Here is a 23,412-nt window from a genome sequence, read left to right as displayed (position 1 = left end):
GCTCATTCCTCCTTAGTTCCAGTGTTTCATTTTGATGCCTCTTCCTCTGGAAATCCTTTCATGAACCTGAAGGCCCTAAACTATGGTGACAATCCACCTTACAATGTTATTTTGCACTTTGTAACACAATGAGAACCCACTTATTTATACTCTCCTAAAATAAAGAGTTTTCAGTCTGTGATGAATCTTTCTGTTTTGGTCTAGCTGGTTTGCCAAGAGGGTACCGTATGCCACTAGGACAAGATAAAGCAAAGTAGAAGAGTTTCCATCAATGCACATAATGTTAAAAGCACATGTGTCAACTGAGCACTTACTGGGCACAAGACTCTGTGCTCTGTGGTGTATGTATTTTGTCACAATAACTCTAAAGTACAATTTCTTTCTGCATTTTAGATGTAAAAATAGGAGGTTTACAGAACTTGAGTAACTTACCAAAGTTACATATAGCCAGGATTAAAGCACAGATCTGTGTGACTTTATTTTTAGAGAGGGAGTCTTGCCCTGTTGCTCAGGCTGGAGTGCAATGGTGCGATCTCGGCTCACTGCAACCTCTGCCTCCCAGGTTCAAGAAATTCTCCTGCCTCAGCCCCTCGAGTAGCTGGGATTACAGGTGCATACCACCACACCAGACTAATTTTTGTATTTTTTGTAGAGACGGGGTTTCACCTTGTTGGCCAGGCTGGTCTCTAACTCCTGACCTCAGGTGATCCGCCCGCCTCAGCCTCCCAAAATGCTGGGATTACAGGCTTGAGCCACCCAGTCTGTGACTTTAGATCGCAGCTTGTGTTGCTATATAACTCCTACGCTGTAAGAAAACCTCCAGAGGAATGGCTGAGGCTGGGCACAGTGATTCACGCCTGTAATACCAGCACTCTGGGAGGCCAAGGCGGATGGATGGCTTGAGCTCAGGAGTTCGAGGCCAACCTGGGCAACACGGTGAAACCCCATCTCCACAAAAAATACAAAATTATCAAGGCATGGTGTCTCGCGGCTGTAGTCCCAGCTACTTGGGGGGCTAAGGTGGAAGAATTGCTTGAACCCGGGAGGCAGAGGTTGCAGTGAGCCAAGATTGTGCCACTACTCCAGCCTGGGCAACAGAGTAAGATTCTGTCCCCCAAAAAAAATAAAACAGAGGAATGGCTGAGACCAAGGCCACGGTGGAGATACCTATTCCCATAGATCCTTTAGGGCTTTCCTTAATCCTTTCCTTTAATTAAGACTCCAGTTGGTAAAGAGCTTTATACAAATTCACTGCGTCCAGTCCTAGGAGGAGGAAGGGGCACATCTCACCCTGCCACAACTTCATCATGTCTCTCCCTGGCTCCCCAAGCTTCCTGGGGCTTTCAGGGCCAACCTAGCCTAGGCTGCAGAGATGGTTTATGAATATCTAGTACAGGGCTCCATGCCTGGGCCCTTAAGGGCCTCACCACATCCAATCTCTAGAAAATAAGCAACAACACCCAGCTCGCAGCCGGCAAAGCCCGGTCAGGAACGGACTTCCGGTTCAGCCGGATACGCCTGGCCACGGCATGCAACAGCCGCCAGCCATTTTGGGCTCATCCCGGTGAGCTCCCAGAGGGCGCCCCTGTGACCTTGGGTTCCCAGCTGTGACTGGAAGCGGATCCCACCGGCTCTGAAGTGAGGCTGTCCACGGAGGCTCCGAGAACTTCCTTGCCGATGTAATGTTCATTTAATTGTTTCAGGGCCCTTCTCCTATCCTTCCCTGGAATCCTAGGTCAGTTCAAACGATCACCCTAACGGGGACGCTCCCTTACCGTTGTGTTAGACCATGGTTTCTCCCTTCGAAGGATTCTTTATTATCCTTAATGATAACCTGTTGCCTCCTTAAATTATCTTTGGGGTTAACATCACGAGATAGGGTTACTTTATTGATTTGTAACAGAAAGGGAATCTCTGAGGCCAGAGGGTTGCGGGAAGATTGCCGAGTTAGAGAATAGGAGTAGGCATCCTGAGGGCTTAGTAACAGGAGGGAAGCCTGTCTCCTGAACGCCCCCTGAAGGTAGATTCTGTTACTGCCCTCAGTTTACGAATGAGGAAGCTGAAACTTAGCTTGAAATGTCCGCTGTCATGCAGCCAGTAAGTGTAGAGTCAAAATTCCAGTACCAAACTGTTCATCACTAAAGCCTCATCTATTTAACCAGAACCAAACTGTAGAATGTAAAATATCCAGGCAGGGCGCAGTGGCTCTCATCTGTAATCCCAGCACTTTGGGAGGCCGAGGCGGGCGGATCACCTGAGGTCAGGAGTTCAAGACCAGCCTAGCCAAGATGGTGAAACCCCGTCTCTACTAAAAATACAAAAATTAGGCCGGGCGCGGTGGCTCACGTCTGTAATCCCAGCACTTTGGGAGGCCGAGGCGGGTGAATCACCTGAGGTCAGGAGTTTGAGACCAGCCTGGCCAACATGGTGAAATCCCGTCTATACTTAAAATACAAAAAAAAAGAAATTAGCTTGGCATGGTGGCAGGGGCTTGTAATCACAGCTACTGGGGAGGCTGAGGCAGGAGAATCACTTGAACTCGGGAGGTGGAGGTTGCAGTGAGCCAAGATTGCACCACTGCACTCCAGCCTGGGAAACAAGAGCAAGACTCTTATCTAAAAAATAAAAATAAAAACATCCAGGGTGATCTGCTGCCCTTCTTAAGGAAGGAGTAATGTTTTACATTTTAAAAATATAATATACTTTATTGGCTTTTTAATTTAAAATAAGGAATATTGGCCGGGTGCAGTGGCTCATCCCCATAATCCCAGCACTTCAAGGGGCTGAAGCAGGCGGATCACTTGAGCCCAGGAGTTGGAGACCAGCCTGGGCAACATGGCGGAACCCTGTCTCTACAAAAAAAAAAAAAAAAATTAGGCGTGGGCTGTAGTCACAGCTACTTACTTGGAAGGCTGAGATAGGAGAGGGGAAAAAAAAAAAAAGGTTCTCACTAGATGGAACTTTTTTTGAGACAGAGTTTCACTCTTATCACCCAGGCTGGGGTGCAGTGGCGTGATCTGGCTCACTGCAACCTCCACCTCCTGGGTTCAAGAAGTTCTGCCTCAGCCTCCTGAGTAGCTGGGATTACAGGCGCGCATCACCACACCCGGCTAATTTTTGTATTTTTAGTAGAGACGGGGTTTCACCATGTTGGTCAGGCTGGTCTAAAACTCCTGACCTCGTGATCCACCCGCCTTGGCCTCCCAAAGTGCTGGGATTACAGGCGTGAGCCACTTCTTTTAGTTCTTCGGTAAGACCCAACTCTGTCTTGCTGCCGAGTATCCATGTCTGCTCTTTTGTCTGCTTCAAAAATTTGTTCCCCCTCCCCTTCAGGCTTATTTCCACACATCCTTTAGGTCTCAGCTTTTGTACTGCTTCCCCTGAAAAGCATTCCTGGACTTCCCAAGTCTGAATTAGATGCTCCCACCACCCCATATGTTCTAAACTGCTTTATCATTAAGATAAGTTTGTTACAGTATAGAGATTTTTTTTTTTCTTTTGACACTGTGTGGAGCCATTTTCTTTTTTTTTTTTTTTTTTTTTTTGAGACAGAGTCTTGCTCTGTCGCCCAGGCTGGGGTGCAGTGGCCGGATCTCAGCTCACTGCAAGCTCCACCTCCCGGGTTTACGCCATTCTCCTGCCTCAGCCTCCTGAGTAGCTGGGACTACAGGCGCCTGCCACCTCGCCCGGCTAGTTTTTTGTATTTTTTAGTAGAGATGGAGTTTCACCGTGTTAGCCAGGATGGTCTCGATCTCCTGACCTCGTGATCCACCCGTCTCGGCCTCCCAAAGTGCTGGGATTACAGGCTTGAGCCACCGCGCCCGGCCGCCATTTTCATTCAAGGGCATTTTCCTTCGGCTGGAAAAACTATTAAAATTTTGCTATTTTATTTTTTAATTACTGAGTAATTACTGAGTAATGAGGCAGCAGAGAGCTCTCTTTATCCTGCACCTAACAGGATACTAATATGTGATAAAAGGATAAGGAAATGAATGAGTTCCACATCCTACTCCACAGCTGACCCTCCTGTAGCTCATGCTTTCTTTTATTGAATGATTAATGTGGAGCCAAAAGTCAAATCAAGTTACTCTATAAGTCAGCTTAAGCCTACCAAATTGTATTTAAGAGGGAATTTCTGAGAGCACAAACTGACTCTCAGAAACAGGTAAAGAAAATCCAATCGTAAGAGAACTGTTACCTGTTGAGGGAAACGAGTTTGTATTGACTTCCATATAACTTGGATTTACAACCTCCAGATTACATTCACTTATTCAGTAAACATGTATTGAGTTCCTAGTATGTGTCAGGCTCTGTTCTAGAAGCTGGGGATATGGCAGTGAACAAACTTTCGAGAGCTTGACACTCTAGTGGAAGAAAACAGGCAATCAAGAAGGAAATAAGCTAAGTTCAGATAGTGATGAATGCTACAGAAAATAAAGCAGATTCAGGGAAGAAGTGCTGTGGTTAGGGAAATGATTTCCAGTGAGCAATGTGGGAGCAATAATGAGTTATCGATGCCAGGGCAATAAGGGGATGGAATATTCCACCTTAAGGAAAGGCTTATCTCTATGTATACATACATAATTGACAATATGGTTTAAAGATTAGACTTTTGGTTACTTTGATTCATTTTAATAATTTCTTTTTTTTTTTTTTTTTTTTTTTTTTTTTTTTTTTTGAGACGGAGTCTCGCGCTGTCACCCAGGCTGGAGTGCAGTGGCCGGATCTCAGCTCACTGCAAGCTCCGCCTCCCGGGTTCACGCCATTCTCCTGCCTCCGCCTCCCGAGTAGCTGGGACTACAGGCGCCCGCCACCTCGGCCGGCTAGTTTTTTGTATTTTTTAGTAGAGACGGGGTTTCACCGTGTTAACCAGGATGGTCTCGATCTCCTGACCTCGTGATCCGCCCGTCTCGGCCTCCCAAAGTGCTGGGATTACAGGCTTGAGCCACCGCGCCCGGCCCTCATTTTAATAATTTCTAAGAGCCGAAATACTTATTTGTATACTGATTAAATTTAATTTTTGGGCTGCAAATACTAAGAGCCATTCTCCAGAATGTGGTACCCATTCCGAAGTATTGCCACTCGTGAACTCACAACCAGAACATTGTTCTGCAACTAGGATGGTCCCATTTCCTCAGTTACTGTCTTACCACATCAGCCTGACTTACAATTTCACCAACTTGTGATTTATAAATTTTCGACCGTGTTTCTATTTTCTTGCCTTAATCCTTTATTGACTTATGGAATCGTAGATTTGAAGCCATTCCCACTTTCACCTGTGCAACATACAATATTGTAATATACAGATTGAACAAAATGGTTGGGAAATCTCTACATGGGACCCCAGGCTATGCACAAGTAAATATTAATAATTTAAGAATAATGCTATCATTTAATGACTAACTATAGGGCAGGCAACCGGATGCACATTTAATCTTTATTTTTATTTTTTTGTAGAGACAGGGTTTTGGTATGTTGTTCAGGCTGGTCTCAAAACCCCTGCCCCCAAGCCATCTCCCTGCCTTGGCTTCCCAGAGCTCTAAGAGTATAGGCATCAGCCACTGTGCACAACTTCACATGTAGTCTTTAGAACTGCCCTTTGAGTTGAGCATTTTGCACAGGGGAGAGACCAGTGTGTGGTGTTAAGAGATTAGCTCCTTTTGGGAGGCCAAGGCGGGTGGATCACTTGAGATCAGGAGTTCAAAACCAGCCTGGCCAACATGGTGAAACCCCGTCTCTACTAAAAATACAAAACAATTAGCTGAGCATGGTGGCGTGCACCTGTAATCCCAGCTACTTGGGAGGCTGAGACAGGAGAACTGCTTGAACCTGGGAGGCGGAGGTTGCAGTGAGCTGAGATCAGGCCACTGCACTCCAGCCTGGGTGACAGAGCAAGACTCTGTCTCAAAAAAAAAAAAAAAAAAAAAAAAAACAGAAAAAAAAGAAAAAAAGAACTTAGCTCCAGTTCTTTCCTGTGTTACTTACACAAAGTGTTTCTCAGTGGTAAAATGGGAATAAAGTGCTACGGACATTTTAAATTTTGTGTTGTGTGATGATTAAATAAAGTAGTGCTTGTAAACTGATATTAAACACTTGTTTAATGTTAACTGTTAGGAGTTACTATTGCAATCTTAAAATGTACCATCCTGGGTAGTGATCCGATGATCATTTAATTCCATTTTCTTTTTATTTTCCCATGTTTGTATCATTTAATCTGGCTGGAAGGTTTCAGACTTGAAGTAGGACTGCTTAGACTTTACTACAAAAGGAGTCTCAAGTACATTTCCCATAGTCTTCCTCCCCTAGCCCCTAGAGAAATATAAACAAACCAGTTAAAAGGAATACCTGAGCACTGATAAGAATGTTTACAGCACTTTGTGAAGAGGAGAGTGAAAAACAGCCCCAATGACATCTTGCTGTTTTTATTTTAAGACTTGCTTGTAGCATGTAAATCTGTTGTGGTGGTGGTGGTGGTGGTGGTGGTGGTACAAGGTCTCACTCCGGTTACCCAGGCTGGAGTGCAGTGGTGCAATCTCACTGCAGCCTTTACCTCCCAGGCTCAGGTGATCCACCTCAGGCTCCCAAATAGCTGGGACAACAGGTGCATGCCACTATGCCCGGCTACGTTTTTATATTTTTAGTAGAGATGGAGTTTCGCCACATTGCCCAGGCTGGTCTCAAACTCCTGGGCTCAGGCAATACACCTGCCTCAGCCTCCCAAAGTGCTGGGATTACAGGCATGAGCCACTGCACCCAGCTGTATATCTTAATATAATCAAGCACACTACACAGTAAATCTTTTTATGCTTTAAAAAAATATTAAGGCTGAGCGCGGTGGCTCACATCTGTAATCCCAGCACTTTGGAAGGCTGAGGCGGGCGAATCATGAGGTAAAGAGATTGAGGCCATCCTGGCCAACATGGTGAAACCCCCTCTCTACTAAAAAAAAAAATACAAAAATTCGCTGGGTGTGGTGGCGCACGCCTGTAGTTCCAGTTACTCAGGAGGCTGAGGCAGGAGAATCACTCGAACCTGGGAGGCAGAGATTGCGGTGAGCCGAGGTCGCACTACTGCACTCCAGCCTGGCGACAGAGCAAGACTCCGTCTCAAAATAGATAAATAAGTACATAATAGCCTGTCCAAATTATCTCATTCTACTCGAAGTACATTTATTACCATTTAACATAATTACTGATATTCCATCATACTGAATGTATTATGGTTCATTTAATAATCCCCTTACAGTTATTTTCATTTCACTAAACTATAAACAAATTAGAAATGAATTATTTTGTTAAGACATCTTTTTCCAAATTTCAGATAATCAAGGATAATACAGTTAATAATCTTTGCTTTTTTAAATATAATATGTAATAATCTTTATGTATATATATATTTATATATTTTTTTTTTCTTTGAGACGGAATCTTGCGCTGTTGCCCAGGCTGGAGTGCAGTGGCGCGATCTCAGCTCACTGCAAGCTCGGCCTCCCAGGTTCACGCCATTCTCCTGCCTCAGCCTCCCGAGTAGCTGGGACTACAGGCACCCGTCACCGTGCCTGGCTAATTTTTTGTATTTTTAGTAGAGACAGGGTTTCACCATGTTAGCCAGGATGGTCTCGATCTCCTGACCTCATGATCTGCCTGTCTTGGCCTCCCAAAGTACTGGGATTACAGGGGTGAGCCACCGCGCCTGGCCATTTTTTGGGGTTTTTTTTGTTTTTTGTTTTTTGTTTTTTGTTTTTGAGATGGAGTCTCACTCTGCCACCCAGGCTGGAGTGCAGTGGTGCGATCTCAGCTCACTACAACCTCCACCTCCCAGATTCAAGCGATTCTCCTGCCTCAGCCTCCCGAATAGCTGGGACTACGGGCGCCTGCCACCATGCTCAGCTAATTTTTTGTATTTTTAGTAGAGATGGGGTATCACCATGTTAGCCAGGGTAGTCTCGATCTCCTGACCTTGTGATCCGCCCACCTCAGCCTCCCAAAGTGCTGGGATTACAGGCATGAGCCACCGCGCCTGGCCATATTTTTTTCTTTTGGGAAGTTGTTTTGTGAAGTGTTTCTTTTTTCCCTCTTTTGTCTTATTAACTTGGTAAATTTTATTGTATATATGGTGACTTGATTTGCTCATATTGGACTCTCTTTGCATTATTAATATTTCTCATTTACTCATACTCCATTATTATTTTCATGTACTGCTGGATGCTGTTAAAAGATACATTTGGGCACGTTAAAATTTAAATGACTTTATTTGAGCATTCATTGATTCACGAATCAGGCAGCACCAGACCACAACTAGTTCAGTGCTCCACTGTGGGTGGGTAGGAAAGGGGGCAACGGAGGAAATTTGATGAAATATTCACAGAAACAAGACAAAGAAAACATATTTGATTGGTTAAAGTGGGAAGTCCCTAGTGAGAGGTTAGTTGGCAGTTTCTGATTGGTTAAGCTTAAATTTCATTTTACTGTTTACACTGAGTTGGGTTTTGGTTGGCCTAAGTAGGAACTCAAGGTGCTGGAGCCATCTCAGCCTCATGACTTCCCAATTAACTGTCTTTAACAGTACCATTGCATTGATATTTGTAAGTGAGATTGGTCAGTAGTTTAATTTTTAGAGGCATCATTGTCAATTTATGTTTTGGAATTTGGTAATGAAATAGCCCTGTAAATTTTAGTCTGTCTCATACAACTCAAACTTGAATCTAGTATGGCCTGGGATGAGTAAGCTGGCTGAATGATGGATTCTATCCTATCCTTGGTGGATAGGATAGGATAGTTTTCCCCTGAAGTGGATCATAACCCTTCCAGGTTGTCTCTAGTCGTTCATTGTTTTTGAGCTACTTTAGAAGACTGGTGATAGCATTGTGACATAATTCTTGTCTCTAGACATGTACATTTTGTCCTATTCAATTGGCTTCTCTCCCTACTGGAAGCCAATTTTACCTCCATTTGCAGATTCATTTCAATATTCTGGATCTTATTTTGGATTCTCCCTAGAAATGGTTTTAACACCTTCTCAGTTTCCTCATTAACCAATTAAATAACATCTTTAAAATGTGTTTATTTATTGATTTTGCCCAGGCTCTGGAGTGGAATGGTGCACTCTGGAGTGGAGTGGTACAATCTTGGCTCACTCTGTTGCCCAGGCTGGAGTGGAGTGGTACAATCTTGGCCCACTGCAACCCTCACCTCCCAGGCTCAAGCAATCCTCGCACCTCAGCCTCCCAAGTAGCTGGAACTAAACACATGCCACCAGGCCTGGCTAATTTTTGTATTTTTTTATAGAGACAGAGTTTTGCCATGTTGCCCAGGCTGATCTCAAACTCCTGACCTCAGATGGTCCACCCACCTCGGCTTCCCAAAGTGCTGGGATTACAGCTGTGAGCCAGTACACCCAGCCCCCTCAGGAAGAAATTTAGAACAAAGAATGGTGGTCAGAGTTCAATCTTCAACTCTCTTATCAAGGGCCCATGAGCCAGCAGTTGCATTTGGTGAGGGTCCAGGCTTCTGAAAGACAACTCAGAGATATATGTTAAGATGTTATTTTTCATTTTTATAGGAAAATTGAACATCTTTGGATCTAATTTCCTTGGCAATTATTTTAGGCTACTGTTCTCTTTTTTTTTAAATAAGAACCTGCAAAACATGATACATTTTGTTTATCAAGTTACTTATTTATTTTTACGTATTTGCTTTTTGAGAGGGAGTTTTGCTTTGTCACCCAGGCTGGAGAGCAGTGGCGCAATCTTGGCTCACTGCATCCTCCACCTCCTGGGTTCCAGCAATTGCCATGCCTCTGCCTCCCGAGTAGCTGGGACTACAGGCATGCACCACTTAGTAGAGACGGGATTTCACCATGTTGGCCAGGCTGGTCTCAAACTCCTGGCCTCAAGTGATCTGTCTGCCTCAGCCTCCCAAAGTGCTGGGATTACAGGCATGAGTCACCATACCCAGCCCCAAGTTACTTATTTATTTTTTAGGACTAGCTAGATGTCTAGAATTTCCCTTGGAGGAATTCAAGAGTTTTAAAATTTTTTATGTTTGGGAGCTTCCAGGCCCCTAAGAGGGGGTCCGTATCTTGTGTCATTTCTCCCCCACCCAAGCTCCTGGAAATCTCTATTCTTACTGTCTTTATGAATTTGACTACTCTGATATCTTATATAACTGTGCGGGAGGGAAAGCTTTTCCTCTGCCAACTCAGGTCCAGTGGTGCGTGGGAGCTGCAAATGAGCAAATTAACAGATTAATAGGGGGAAAAGTAACCAAACAATAGACAGATTAACAGGAGAAAAGACAAGATTTCTTTACATGTGTGTGGGGCAGCATTTAAATGAGAAGCTCCCTGAAGAACTAGAGGTAGGGATTTGTACACCAGCTTTATAGGGGAAAGGGTGAGGGGAGAAAGGGTTTCCATGGGAAAGATAAATGGCCTTTTAGGAGAATAAATGGAATATATGACGCTTGATGATAATGTGTTCTTATACAATTTATCATCCCATTGCAAGTGGCCCTGTCTGGGAGTGAAGCTCTCCTAAAGAGAGGCTTTATGACAACTTCATTCTTAGAAGGCTCTGCCTTTAGCCAGATAAGGGAAGCTCTGAAATGGCTTCTTTCTGCATCTGCTGTGTCTCTAAATGTCTTCCGTTTAAAATTATCTTCAAGGCCGGGCGCGGTGGCTCAAGCCTGTAATCCCAGCACTTTGGGAGGCCGAGACGGGCGGATCACAAGGTCAGGAGATCGAGACCAGCCTGGCTAAATACGGTGAAACCCCGTCTCTACTAAAAAATACAAAAAACTAGCCGGGTGAGGTGGCGGGCGCCTGTAGTCCCAGCTACTCGGGAGGCTGAGGCAGGAGAATGGCATAGACCCGGGAGGCAGAGCTTGCAGTGAGCTGAGATGCGGCCACTGCACTCCAGCCTGGGCGACAGAGCGAGACTCCGTCTCAAAAAAATAAATAAATAAATAAAATTATCTTCAATCTGAAAATACAAGTGGGATCCTACAGTATTTGTCCTTTTGTGACTGGCTTATTTCACTCAGCCTAATGTTCTCAAGGTCCGTATGTGTTGTAGCGTGTGTCTGAATTTTCCTCCTTTTTAAGGCTGAATAATATCCCATTGTATTTATATATCACGTTTTGTTTATCCATTCATCCGCTGATGGACATTTGCGTTGCTTCCACATTTTGGCTGTTGTGAATAATGCTGCTGTGAACATGGGTGTACAAATACATCTTCAAGACCTTGCTTTTAGTCCTTTTGGGTATATTCCTAGAATTGAAATTGCTGGATCTAATTTTAGTTTTTTGGGAAACCACCGTACTGTTTTCCCAGGAGTTCCACCATTCTACATTCCCAGCATTGTACAAGGGTTGCAATGTTGCTGTATCTTCACCAACACATTTTTTTCTGTTTTGTTTTTTTGATAGTAGCCATCCTAATGGATGTGAGGTAATATCTCATTGTACTTTTGATTTGTGTCTCCCTAATTAGTAATATTGAATGTCTTTTTATATGTTTATTGGCCAAAAAATTATCTTCTCACTGTAACACTGTACTCCACCTTTTAGCACTATTCATTCACCAACCAAGGAGTCCCACTCATTGTTCATTATGGATGTGTCAGAGATTGAAATCTCAGAAAAATCAGTATGGGTCTTACCTTCATAGGTTTCAGTTTTATTGGCAGAAGTTTTTTTTCTTTTCTAGGTGGTGCATCTTACAAATCTATCCTTCTCAAAGCCATTTGACATTTGGCAAGAGAAGACAGAGACAGGGAACCATCCTGGAGGGTTTTTTGCTGCTGGGTTTGTGGCAGAGCTCTAAGGATAGGGAGCAGAGAGTAGACAGGGTCTCCTGCTGCCAAGGCCTTGACTTTGTTAGACAGCTTTCTTCAGTTAGGTAAGCTACAATGGAATCCTCTCCCAGAAAGCTCCTCTTTTTGCCTAAGCTATCTGTGGTCAGGCTCTGTGGATAATGAAAATCAGATCTTTCAATAATTCTATGAGCTCTTGGAAGAGCTTGCTCTGTGTGTTTTCATAGATTGATTTCTGTTCTCAGGTCAACATAATATTGTTTTATGTAAACATATGGTAATATTAGTGTTAATGTTAAATAATGATATCAGAATACATGATTAAATATAGAGTTTATTTGCACACAAATCTCGACTATAGCCACCCAGGAAACACTCACTTCAGATGAACAGGGTCAGCGTTTCAAAGCAGTGAAGTGAAGGTTTCACTTATATGGGCAGAGACAGAGAAATTTTAGGAGGATTACAGAGTTTTCCACACAAAACCAGTGCATTCCTTACGGTGATTTGGTTGATGATAGAATACTATATTCCAAGAAAGATTACTTTGTTACTCCCTGAGAACAGGTAGTGATCTGAAGGGGTCTTATATCTGGTGCCATTTGGTCTTCCTAATTTTCTATAGTACAAGAATAAGGAGGAAAGTTGATCTATAATCAGAGAAGTAGAAGTCACAGCTGTATATTACATGACTCAGGCCACATAGCCACATTTCTCTCAAGGCTCAGAATAATTTCAAGTTCCAATAACTTTAAGTTGGAATTTTTTTTTTTCTTTGAGACAGGGTCTCACACTCTCGCCTAGACCGGAATGCAGTGGCCTGATCTTGGCTCACTGCAACCTCCGCCTCCCAGGTTCAAGTGATTCTCCTGCCTCAGCCTCTCAAGTAGCTGGGATTACAGACGTGCACCACCACACCTGGCTAATTTTTTTTTGTATATTTAGTAGAGATGGGGTTTCACCATGTTGGCCAGACTGGTCTCAAACTCCTGACCTTGGGTGATCCACCCACCTCAGCCTCCCAAAGTGGTGGGATTACAGGCGTGAGCCACCATGCCCAGCCAGTCTGAATTAATTTCACATTAGTATCTCTCCAATAGTCTTCTCTTAGTTTTTCTTTTGTTGTTTCTTCTGAAGTTATAATTATACATTATTTTAAATGTCCTAATTATAATATTTATGTATTTCCAATATTTGCTCTCTTCATCCATTTACATGTCTTTCCATTTATTATTTTTACTCCATTACATTAATTTTTTAATTCTTTTTTTTGTTTTGTTTTAAGACAGAGTCTCGCTTTGTCACCCAGGCTGGAGTGCAGTGGCACAATCTCAGCTCACTGCAAGCTCTGCCTCCCAGGTTCACACCATTCTCCTGCCCCAGCCTCCCAAGTAGCTGGGACTATAGGCGCCCACCACCATGCCTGGCTAATTTTTTGTATTTTTAGTAGATGTGGGATTTCAGGTTTCATCGTGTTAGCCAGGAGGGTCTCGATCTCCTGACCTTGTGATCTGCCCGCCTTGGCCTCCCAAAGTGCTGGGATTATAGGCATGAGCCACCGCGCCCAGCCAACTTTTTAATTCTTAATACTGTTTTCACATTTATTGTTATCCCTAGATGACAGAAAAAAAGTGAGTGAATGGTTTATTTCATATGTCTAAATTACTTCTGCTATTATACATTTACTTCTCAGTTCTTGCTGGAAATACCAGGCACTCTTGTGCAGTCATATCAGCAGAAATACTCCTATTAATTATATTAGCTGTTTCCTATTTTATCCTTTTTAGCTTTCAATGGTTAAAAGATAATTTTCAGAAAAGTAGAATTGTGACTTTATACAGATATAAAAATGAACATGTATTAAAGAATTTATTGGCCAGGCGCGGTGGCTCAAGCCTGTAATTCCAGCACTTTGGGAGGCCGAGACGGGCGGATCATGAGGTCAGGAGATCGAGACCATGCTGGCTAACATGCTGAAACCCCGTCTCTACTAAAAAATACAAAAAAACTAGCCGGGCGAGGTGGCGCGTGCCTGTAGTTCCAGCTATTCGGGAGTCTGAGGCAGGAGAATGGCGTAAACCCGGGAGGCGGAGCTTGCAGTGAGCTGAGATCCAGCCGCTGCACTCCAGCCTGGGCGACAGAACGAGACTCCGTCTCAAAAAAAAAAAAATTTATTTTGGTCATATAATATGAAGTACCAGGCAGCTGTTAAAGAAGGGTTAAGCCAGCACACATCTCTATGACATGAAGGGATGTTGAGATGAATTTCAGATGGAGACAAAATTTTCCACAGGTAGAAGTTAGGGGAAAATCCTTACCAGACCGGACAGAATTTCTATGTCTATCAGTTACCTACAACTTATAAAGTTACAAAATAGCTCAAAGATAATGAACAAGGCTCAAATCTGATAACCAAGAAGGGTACATTACAGAGGATCCATTGCTTTCCATTGTAGAGGAGAAAAAAATCATAGCTTTTCCTCACCCATCTCAAGGGTCTTTGCTGATACCCCTATTTTTAAAAGGCAGATTAACAAGAGGACACCGTAGCAAGTTTATCAAAGTTTTACGTGAACAGGAACCTTCAGAAATGAAGACTCAAAGACCCAAGGAGAACTTTAGTTTTTTGTTTTGTTTTGTTTTGTTTTGTTTTGTTTTGTTTTGTTTTGTTTTGAGACGGAGTCTCACTCTGTCGCCCAGGCTGGAGTGCAGTGGCCGGATCTCAGCTCACTGCAAGCTCTGCCTCCCAGGTTCACGCCATTCTCCTGCCTCAGCCTCCCGAGTAGCTGGGACTGCAGGCGCCCGCCACCTCGCCCGGCTAGTTTTTTGTATTTTTTAGTAGAGACGGGGTTTCACCATTTTAGCCAGGATGGTCTCGATCTCCTGACCTCGTGATCCACCCGTCTCAGCCTCCCAAAGTGCTGGGATTACAGGCTTGAGCCACCGCGCCCGGCCGGAGAACTTTAGTTTTTAATTTAATTTTTTTTTTTTTAGAGACTGGGGTCTTACTATATTGCTCAGACTGGCCTTGAATTCCTGGGCTCAAGCAGTCCTCCTGCCTCACCCTCCCAAGTAGCTGGGACTACAGGTGCATGCCACTGCACCTGACTATCTGTATATATCTATGCTTAGGTTTGATGAAGGATGGACAGTCATGTACAAGTATGATTGGACAAAAAGCCTGTGGTCTAATGGTAATAAGCTGGGGAGAACTTAACAAGGCCTGTTCGTTCAGATTCTTCTTGGCCCCTCTGTGTAGCATTTCTTTCCTCCTGGTATAGGACAGGACACCTGTCACATGGGGGTCTAACGACCTACTTTCAGGAGAGGAAGGTCAGAGAATTCCTTTATGACTAGCTCTCACACAGAAAGGCAGAGAAAAGTCAGAGAGAGACCTTCTAAGTGCCGTATTTTGGGGTGACATTCTGAGCCACAACACCATTTTTTTCCTACACTATGTACATAATTATTTGCCTCTTTTTATTGCCATAGACAGCCCCATTGTTATGTGTCTTATTGCACTGGCTACAGCTTTCCCAGACAATGTTGATAGTGTGCATGCTTGTTTCTAATTCAAACATCAACAAAATTACCCATGATACAGCCCCTCCCTCTCTCTCTCTCTCTCTCTCACACACACACACACATATTATATATATGTATATATGTATGTTTATATATAGAGAGAAAACAATTTTTTGATTAGTCATGGAGAAATATGATAAGACAAAAGGAGTATGAGACTATGAGCCAAGTTTAATAAAGTGGCGAAACAGCGGGCCTATGTGTTCAGATCCCTCTTGGCAAGCCTTCGTCTTTGGAAATAAGGATATGCCTTTCCTTCTGGTATAAGGGGAGCACCTCTCACAGGAGGATCTTATACCTACTACAGGGGAAGGTCAGAAAATCCTGCCTGCCCATGCCGTTTCTCAAATTCCTTCAGCTTAAAATATTCAGTATGCTAAGTTGCTGTATTTTGGTAAGGCACATCCTAAACTCCATCAAAGTCCTGCTAGAAGCAGATACCAAGATGCAAAAACATCCAAGGATTTTACTAGGGGAGCTCCCTATAAGGGGCATTGAGGAGTGAGCAGGGAAGGCGTGGAGACCCCACAGACCTGCGTCGCTGTGTTTGGTGAAGCAGAGCTGGAGGGAAGGTTGGGTGGAAATGTGTGCACTCAGGAAGATTTGGCAAAGCCATAAGGGAGTCCTCAAGCCAAAGGTGGTTGTCACAGGAGTGGTGTCTCCCAGGAACTAGTCTGTCACATTGTCTCCCAGGAAGTAATCTGTCCTCAGTCATTGTTGGTGAGCAGCATGTGGTGGTATGACTTGGGCCTTAAGGCTGCCAGGGATTCCCGCTGCCCTTGCTCAGGTGCATTTCCTGAGTTGGAGGTGCAGGGCACACTCTCATGGTGGCCACACCATCTTCATCTTATTTCTGACTTTTAAAGCAATGTTGGCTGGGCGCGGTGGCTCACGCCTGTAATCCCAGCACTTTGGGAGGCCGAGGCAGGCAGATCACGAGGTCAGGAGATCAAGACCATCCTGGCTAATGCAGTGAAACCCCGTCTCTACTAAAAATACAAAAAAAGTAGCTGGGCGTGGTGGCAGGCGCCTGTAGTCCCAGCTACTCGGGAGACTGAGGCAGGAGAATGGCAGGAACCCAGGAGGCGGAGCTTGCAGTGAGCCAAGATTATGCCACTGCACTCCAGCCTAGGTGACAGAGCAAGACTCTGTCTCAAAAAAAAAAAAAAAAAGCAATGTTTATAAAACACCACTACTAAGTATCAGGTTCAGAAGCTTCCCTTCTGTTTCTTCTTTGATTTTCCCAAATGCATTGACATTAATAATTAATAAACCTAACATTAACCATTCTTGCTCAATTGTACTTCATCACTATTTGTGAGAGATATTTATAGATTTAATGTGTCAGGCCTTTGATTTGATTTGCTAGTATTTAAGCCTTTGCTAGGTAGCTTCCAATGTATGATTGGCCAATAATTGTCTTTTCTTATACTGTCCTTTGTCCTCGCCCAGTTTATTACCAAGGCCATAGTGGCCTCATGCAAATGGATTTCATAGCTTGTGAGACTAAATGAATGTTTCTTGTCTCTGACTAGCATAGATTCTAGAATGCTGCTGTCCAAAAGTGTAGCATCTAGCTACGTGAAGCTATTTAGATTGTAATTAATTAGAATTTAATTTAATTTAAAATTCAGTCCTTTAGTCACGCTAGCCACATTTCAAGTACTCGGTAACCACATGTGGCTTGGGGCTCCCGCATCAGACAGTGCAGGTCTAGAACTTCCCCCTCCTTACACAAAGCCTTGCTCTGTGGTGGACTGTGGAAAGTGATGGGATGAGGTCTACACTCGCATTTCACGGGAGTCTACACTCCCGCATTTCACGGAAAAAAGGAGGCATTTGGGCAGTTGAAAGAATCCATAACTAACCTGAACCTGATGCTCTGTGAGAGCATAGAAAAAAAAAATCCTCCATTCCATATTACCCTCAACTCCATCAGTGGGATTGTGGTAAGCGTCTATTGTGCAAACTTGCTCTTGAAATGCACTTAAAATATATACTGCTTGTCTGGTGTATGTCAGGAACTATGTTTATCACTCAGACTATAGCAGTAATGAAAGCAGATACAGCCCCTTTTTTCATGGAGCTTATAATTTAGCAGAGAGGAGACAGATAATATGTGAGTGTGTGCATTTATGTGTGTGCGCGTGCGTGTGTGTGTGTGTGTGTAAGAGAGACAGAAACAGAAAAGGGGTGATAGAAGAAGCGCTGTAAATCAGGTTAGGAAAGATAAAGCTGTAATTAAGGGATGAGAGTGCTATTCTACTTGGGTGGTCAGGGAAGACCTCTCAGGGTGAAATTTTAATGGAAACCTGAATGAAGTAAGGGGGCCAGCCATGAGGATATTTGGGAGAAGACACTTCTAGGCAGAGGAAACAGGAAGCGCAAAGGCCCTGAAGCAGGGCGTTGCTGGTGTTTGAGGAGAGAAATGGAGTCCAGTGTAGGTTGCTGGTGCAGAGTGAATAGTGAGGGGAGTGACAGGAGGTGGACCCTGAGATACTCGGATGCTAGACTCTGAGGCGCAGCTGCAGGGTGGATTGTATTCACAGTGAAAATGAAGCCACTAGAGTTTTGAGCAAACGAGTGTCATGATCTGAGTTTGACCACAGGGTGCACAAGGACAGAAGCAGAGAGACAAGTTAGAAGGCCACTGCAGTAATAGGGGCAAGAGATAATGGCTTGGTAAAACTGGAAGTGATGAGAACTGCTCAGAATCTACATATGCTTTGGGAGAATTGATGTGGAGTTTGGGGACAGTGTCCTCAGTTATGTGTTCATGATCTTTTTTTTTTTTTTTTTTTTTTTTTTGAGACGGAGTCTCGCTCTGTCGCCCAGGCTGGAGTGCAGTGGCGCAATCTCGGCTCACTGCAAGCTCCGCCTCCCGGGTTCACGCCATTCTCCTGCCTCAGCCTCCCGAGTAGCTGGGACTACAGGCGCCCACAACCGCGCCCGGCTAATTTTTTGTATTTTTAGTAGAGACGGGTTTTCACCGTGGTCTCGATCTCCTGACCTTGTGATCCACCCGCCTCGGCCTCCCAAAGTGCTGGGATTACAGGCATGAGCCACCGCGCCCGGCCTTGTTCATGATCTTAATGGTGAAGGCAGAAGAGGAAAGTGTGGGTCAATTCAAAGCCTCTACAGCCTGGCAAGGAATAGATCTAAACCCCTGAGGTTCTGGATCCCATGTCCCCAGGGCCTGAGGGCTTCAGGGTCTCAGGCTTACAAGACCTGAATGTTGGGGTTTTGGTCCTGAATGGCGGGAGGAGCCAGCATTTGGTTCTGTGACAGATGCAAAAGGCTTGCATCTCCCGCGTTGGCCTGGGAGCGATGCTGAGCCATTAGTCTTCTGAGGATTTCTACCTTCTTCTGCTCCAGGTCCATGGAGGTGAACCACCCAGCACCTCTCAGGCTCTTGGAACTTGCAGCCCACAGCCTGCTGAGCAATGAGGCTTCAGTTCTACTGGTGTTGGAACAGCTCACAGTGAACCTTTTCCCGCCACTACTCACTGCTGCATTTGCCAAGGGGCACAGAAAGGCTCTGAAGGCCTTGGTGCAGGCCTGGCCCTTCCCCTTTCTCCGTCTGGGCTCTCTGATAGTGCAGTGGCCCAACCAAGACAGCCTGCAAGCTGTGGTGGATGGGCTGGAGGCCTTTTCTGCCCACAGGGCTTGTCCCAGGTAAGGGGGATGCTGGGAGCAAGACCTCAGCTCAGAGCCAGAGGGAGGGTGAGCTGAGATCCAGGGGAGGGGAGCGTTAAATCGCCTCGGGGGACAAGTGGGGAAACTATATGTTTCTGAGTTAAGTGGTTGATGGTACAGCTACAAGGCTTTAAGGAGAGGGCTTTTTACCTTCTAGGGGTGGTGGTATGAGCTGTATGAGGAATAGGGGCTAGCAAGGAGCCTGGGTGAGGGAGGAAAAGCCCATTGGAGAGGAGAGGCGAGGCGAGCAGGTACTGGGGTCTGGGGAGCGGCCCAGGACTGCTGCCGCTCATCTCACATGGGCTCTCCAGCATCTCCTCACTCTTGTCTCCCCACAGGAAGTCAGAACTGAGGATGCTGGATTTCACCCTGGACTCTGAGCAAGTCCACAGTAAAGGGGCTTCTGAAGCCTTGGCCAAGTTCCCATTTTGGTTACCATCAACAGTCAAGGCAGAGATGCCCCAGGCCGTGGCCAGGCCCAAGCCAACAGAGAATATGAAAAAAGGACCAAAGCAGCCATGGGAAGCAGTGGAAATACACATTGATCTTTTCCTGAGAGGCCCCTTCAAGTTAGATAAGTTCCTCTCCAGCCTCCTGACGAAAGTGGAACAGAGCCACGGGGCCCTGCATCTCTGCTGTAGGAAGCTGCACATTGAGGAGATGCCCTTCCACAGTCTGCTGGGGATCCTGAAGACACTCAAGCTGGATTTCATCCAGGAGCTGGAGGTGTTTGACTGGTTTGACTGGTTCTGGGCATTGTCAGATCCAAACCTATCTGCAACACAGCTGGGAAGGATCTTCAACCTGCGCAGCCTCAAACTCATCTACTACAACTGGGCCTTCTCCTCACGGGGCGAGCGGCCCTCCAGCTACTTTCTCTCACAGCTCACCAGGCTGGGCCACCTCCAGAAGCTGCACCTGTCTTACTCCTACCTCTCGGGCAACCTACATTATGTACTCAGGTGAATGGGTGGACAGGGGCATCCAAAGAGTTCCCTGAATACTCCTAAGTGAGGTCAGGACAGGGGAACAAGACAGGAAATGGGGCCCATTCTTAGATGCTCATGGAATTGTGGGCACAGCCTGGGAACCCAGGGTTCAGATGCAGTTGATGGATGGGATCTGCTTTGGAAACATTTGATGGGGAAAGATGCATGTTGCTGTAAAAATAATATCCACTTTGGGAGGCTGAAGTGGGAAGCTTGCTTGAGGCCAGAGTTGGAAACCAGCCTGGGCAACAAAGTGAGACCACATTTCTACAAATAAATACACAAAAATTAAGGCCAAGCACGGTGGCTCATGCCTGTAATCCCAGCACTTTGGGAGACAGAGGCAGGTGGATCACTTGAGGTTAAGAGTTTGAGAGCAGCCTGGCCAACATGGAGAAACCCCATCTCTACTAAAAATACAAAAATTAGCCAGATATGATGGCATGTGCCTGTAATCCCAGCTGCTCGGGAGGCTGAGGCAGGAGAATCTCTTGAACCCAGGAGGTGGAGGTTATAGTGAGCCAAGATCGCACCACTGCACTCTAGCTTGGGCAACAGAGCAAGACTCCATCTCAAAAAAAAACAAAAACAAAAACAAAAATTAGCTGGGCGTGGTAGTGCACCTTTCGTCCCAGCTACTCAGGAGGCCAAGGCAGGAGGATTGCTTGAGCCCAGGAGTTTGAGGCTGTAGTGAGCCATGATTGCACCACTGCACTCCAGCTTGGGCAACAGAGCGAGACTCTGTCTCAAAAAAAATTACAACAAATTTAATTTAAAGATCTAATTGGCTTTTTTTTCTCTTTAAAGACAGGAGGTCATTATGTCACCCAGGCTAGAGTGCAGTGGCACAATTACGTCTCACGCAGCCTCAGACTCCTGTGTTCAAGCTACCCTCCCGTCTCAGCCTCCTAAGTGGCTAAGACTACAGATGCGCACCACTACACCTTGCGAATTTTTTAAAAACTTTTTTTTTTTTTTTTTTTTTGAGATGGAGTCTCGCTGTGTCTCCCAGGCTGGAGTGCAGTGGCATGATCTCGGCTCACTGCAAGCTCCGCCTCCCGGGTTCACGCCATTCTCCCGCCTCAGCCTCCCAAGTAGCTGAGACTACAGGCGCCCGCCACCACGCCCGGCTAGTTTTTTGTATTTTTAGTAGAGACGGGGTTTCACCGTGTTAGCCAGGATAGTCTCGATCTCCTGACCTGGTGATCCACCCGCCTCGGCCTCCCAAAGTGCTGGGATTACAGACTTGAGCCACCGCGCCCGGCCTTAAAAACTTTTTTGTAGAGACAAGGTCTTGCTTTGCTACCCAGGCTGGTCTTGAGCTCCTGGCCTCAAGCCATCCTCCCACCTCAACCTCCCAAAGCACTGAGATTACAGGCATGAGCCTCCATGCCTGGCCTTCTAATTGGCTTAGGTTTGTGATTCACAAATTGGGACAGCCTCCCATTCTATAAAATAGAATAAGAGCTCTGATGAGCTGAGCGGAAGAGACTGGCTTTATAAGCAGAAAAAGTGATGAAAAAAGCCAAAACAAAAAGCAGATTGGTCAGTTGACAGTTACTTTCCTTATAGGGTTAAAACAGAGGGCACTTCCTTATCATCCTGGGCCCCTTCTGATTGGTTGGTGTGAATCTCCTGTTTTTTGAAAAACTGACCAGTTTCAAAGTTCAGTTTGATTACCTGACACTTAGCACAAGTGACTGCATTCTGGTTTGCTCTGGTCTTTTGAGGTCTAGTGCAGGAGCTTAGTCCAAAACAGTGGGCTTCCATGTATTTCATTTAATTTTTTAGTTTTTTTTTTTTTGAGACAGAGTCTCCGTCACCCAGGCTGGAGTGCAGTGGCATGATCTCGGCTCACTGTAATCTCCACCTCCCCGGTTCAAGTGATTCTCCTGCCTCAGCCTCCCAAGTAGCTAGGATTACAGGCATGGGCCACCACGCCTGGCTAATTTTTGCATTTTTAGTAGAGACGGGGTTTCACCATGTTTGCCAGACTGGTCTTGAACTCCAGACCTCAGGTGATCCACCCACTTCGGCTCCCCAAAGTGCTGGGATTACAGGTGTGAGCCATTGCGCCTGTCCTAATAATATGTTTATTTACTCAGCAAACCTTTTCAGGCACTGCTGAATGTTACACTGGTTCCCAAGAAAAGATCCTGAGACAGCACAGGTTAGGCCTCTCCTTCTGAGCTCATACTGCCCCAGACAGGTGGGTACAGAGCTCTGAAGGACAATCAGTATCCACTCTGTGCACGTCTCCTAGAAATTTCCAGATAGGGCATTCAGGACCCCCGGCCCTGGCTTAAACAGAAGCCTGAGCAGCAGCTTCCCCAAACCCAAACCTGAGGAATAATGGGCTCAGCCTATGGTTGCTTCTCATCAGATAAGCTCTTTCAGGTGGCTCCTCTCAGCAGTCATATTGGGTATGGATAATGTGAGTCTCCCTTTCACCAAAGAGAAACTTAGAGTTGGAGGGGTTTGTGGGGGACCTGGTAGGTCTGTTGAGAGAGAGCCTGGCCTTGGGACACCAAAGGACATGCTTCTGACCCTGCTGGTAAAAGGCTTCCCTAATGAGGGGGTGGCCATAGGACTGGCCTCCTCAGGGACAAGTAGGTGTTCCGGGCGGGGGGCCTGGGCCCTACCCTCACACAGCCACCCTTCTCTCCTCAGCTGTCTGTGGGTTCCACTGCATTCCCTGGAGATCTGCTACTGCAGGCTTCTCGACACTGACATCACCTACTTGTCCCAGAGCCCTCATACCACTTGCCTGAAGAAGCTGGATCTGAGTGGCAACAACCTGTCCTACATGATCCCTAGGCCCTTGGGGACCCTGCTGAGGGAGGTCTCAGGGACGCTGCAGCACTTAGACCTGAACCACTGCCGGCTGAAGGATGCCCACCTCAGTGCCCTCCTGCCCGCCCTGTGCCGCTGCTCCCACCTCAGTTCCCTGAGCCTCTCCGACAACCCCATCTCCAGTGCCTGCCTCCTGAGCCTGCTGGAGCACACAACGGGGCTGATGGAGCTGAAGCAGGTACTCTATCCCATCCCAGTCGACTGCTGCATGTACCTGCATGGCCTCTCCTGGGGTCCCGTGAACAAGGACAAGCTGTGCCAGTTGCAGGCTGAGATACAGAAGCAGCTGCAGGCCATGCAGCGGGCTGACATGCAGTGGAGCCCCCCGCTGCCCTTGCTTATGCAGCTGGTGCAGTTTGAATGAAGAGCAGGAGCCAGGCTCAGGGAACAGAAGTCAGAGAGGGCAGCTGGAATCACAGCTGGGGCCACATGTTGTTTGCAAGGAACATAAAATAAACTTCCATGGGAACTGT

At 45.8% G+C, this 23,412-nt stretch overlaps 1 protein-coding gene across 1 annotated transcript; it reads left to right on the top strand.

Annotated features, from left to right (window-relative positions):
- Positions 1-1,521: 1,521 nt before the first annotated feature.
- Positions 1,522-23,412, top strand: LOC105480651 (PRAME family member 20-like). Its single transcript, XM_011739730.2, is given in 5 exon segments — positions 1,522-1,679; positions 18,777-19,076; positions 19,436-20,059; positions 22,757-23,262; positions 23,265-23,412. Coding segments are annotated over 5 exon segments (1,467 nt in total). The 5' UTR covers positions 1,522-1,677; the 3' UTR covers positions 23,300-23,412.

The sequence above is a fragment of the Macaca nemestrina genome, chromosome 15 (genome assembly GCF_043159975.1).
Source record: "Macaca nemestrina isolate mMacNem1 chromosome 15, mMacNem.hap1, whole genome shotgun sequence".
In the NCBI taxonomy this organism is placed as follows: domain Eukaryota; kingdom Metazoa; phylum Chordata; class Mammalia; order Primates; family Cercopithecidae; genus Macaca; species Macaca nemestrina.
This window is presented reverse-complemented; position numbering and strand designations above follow the sequence as displayed.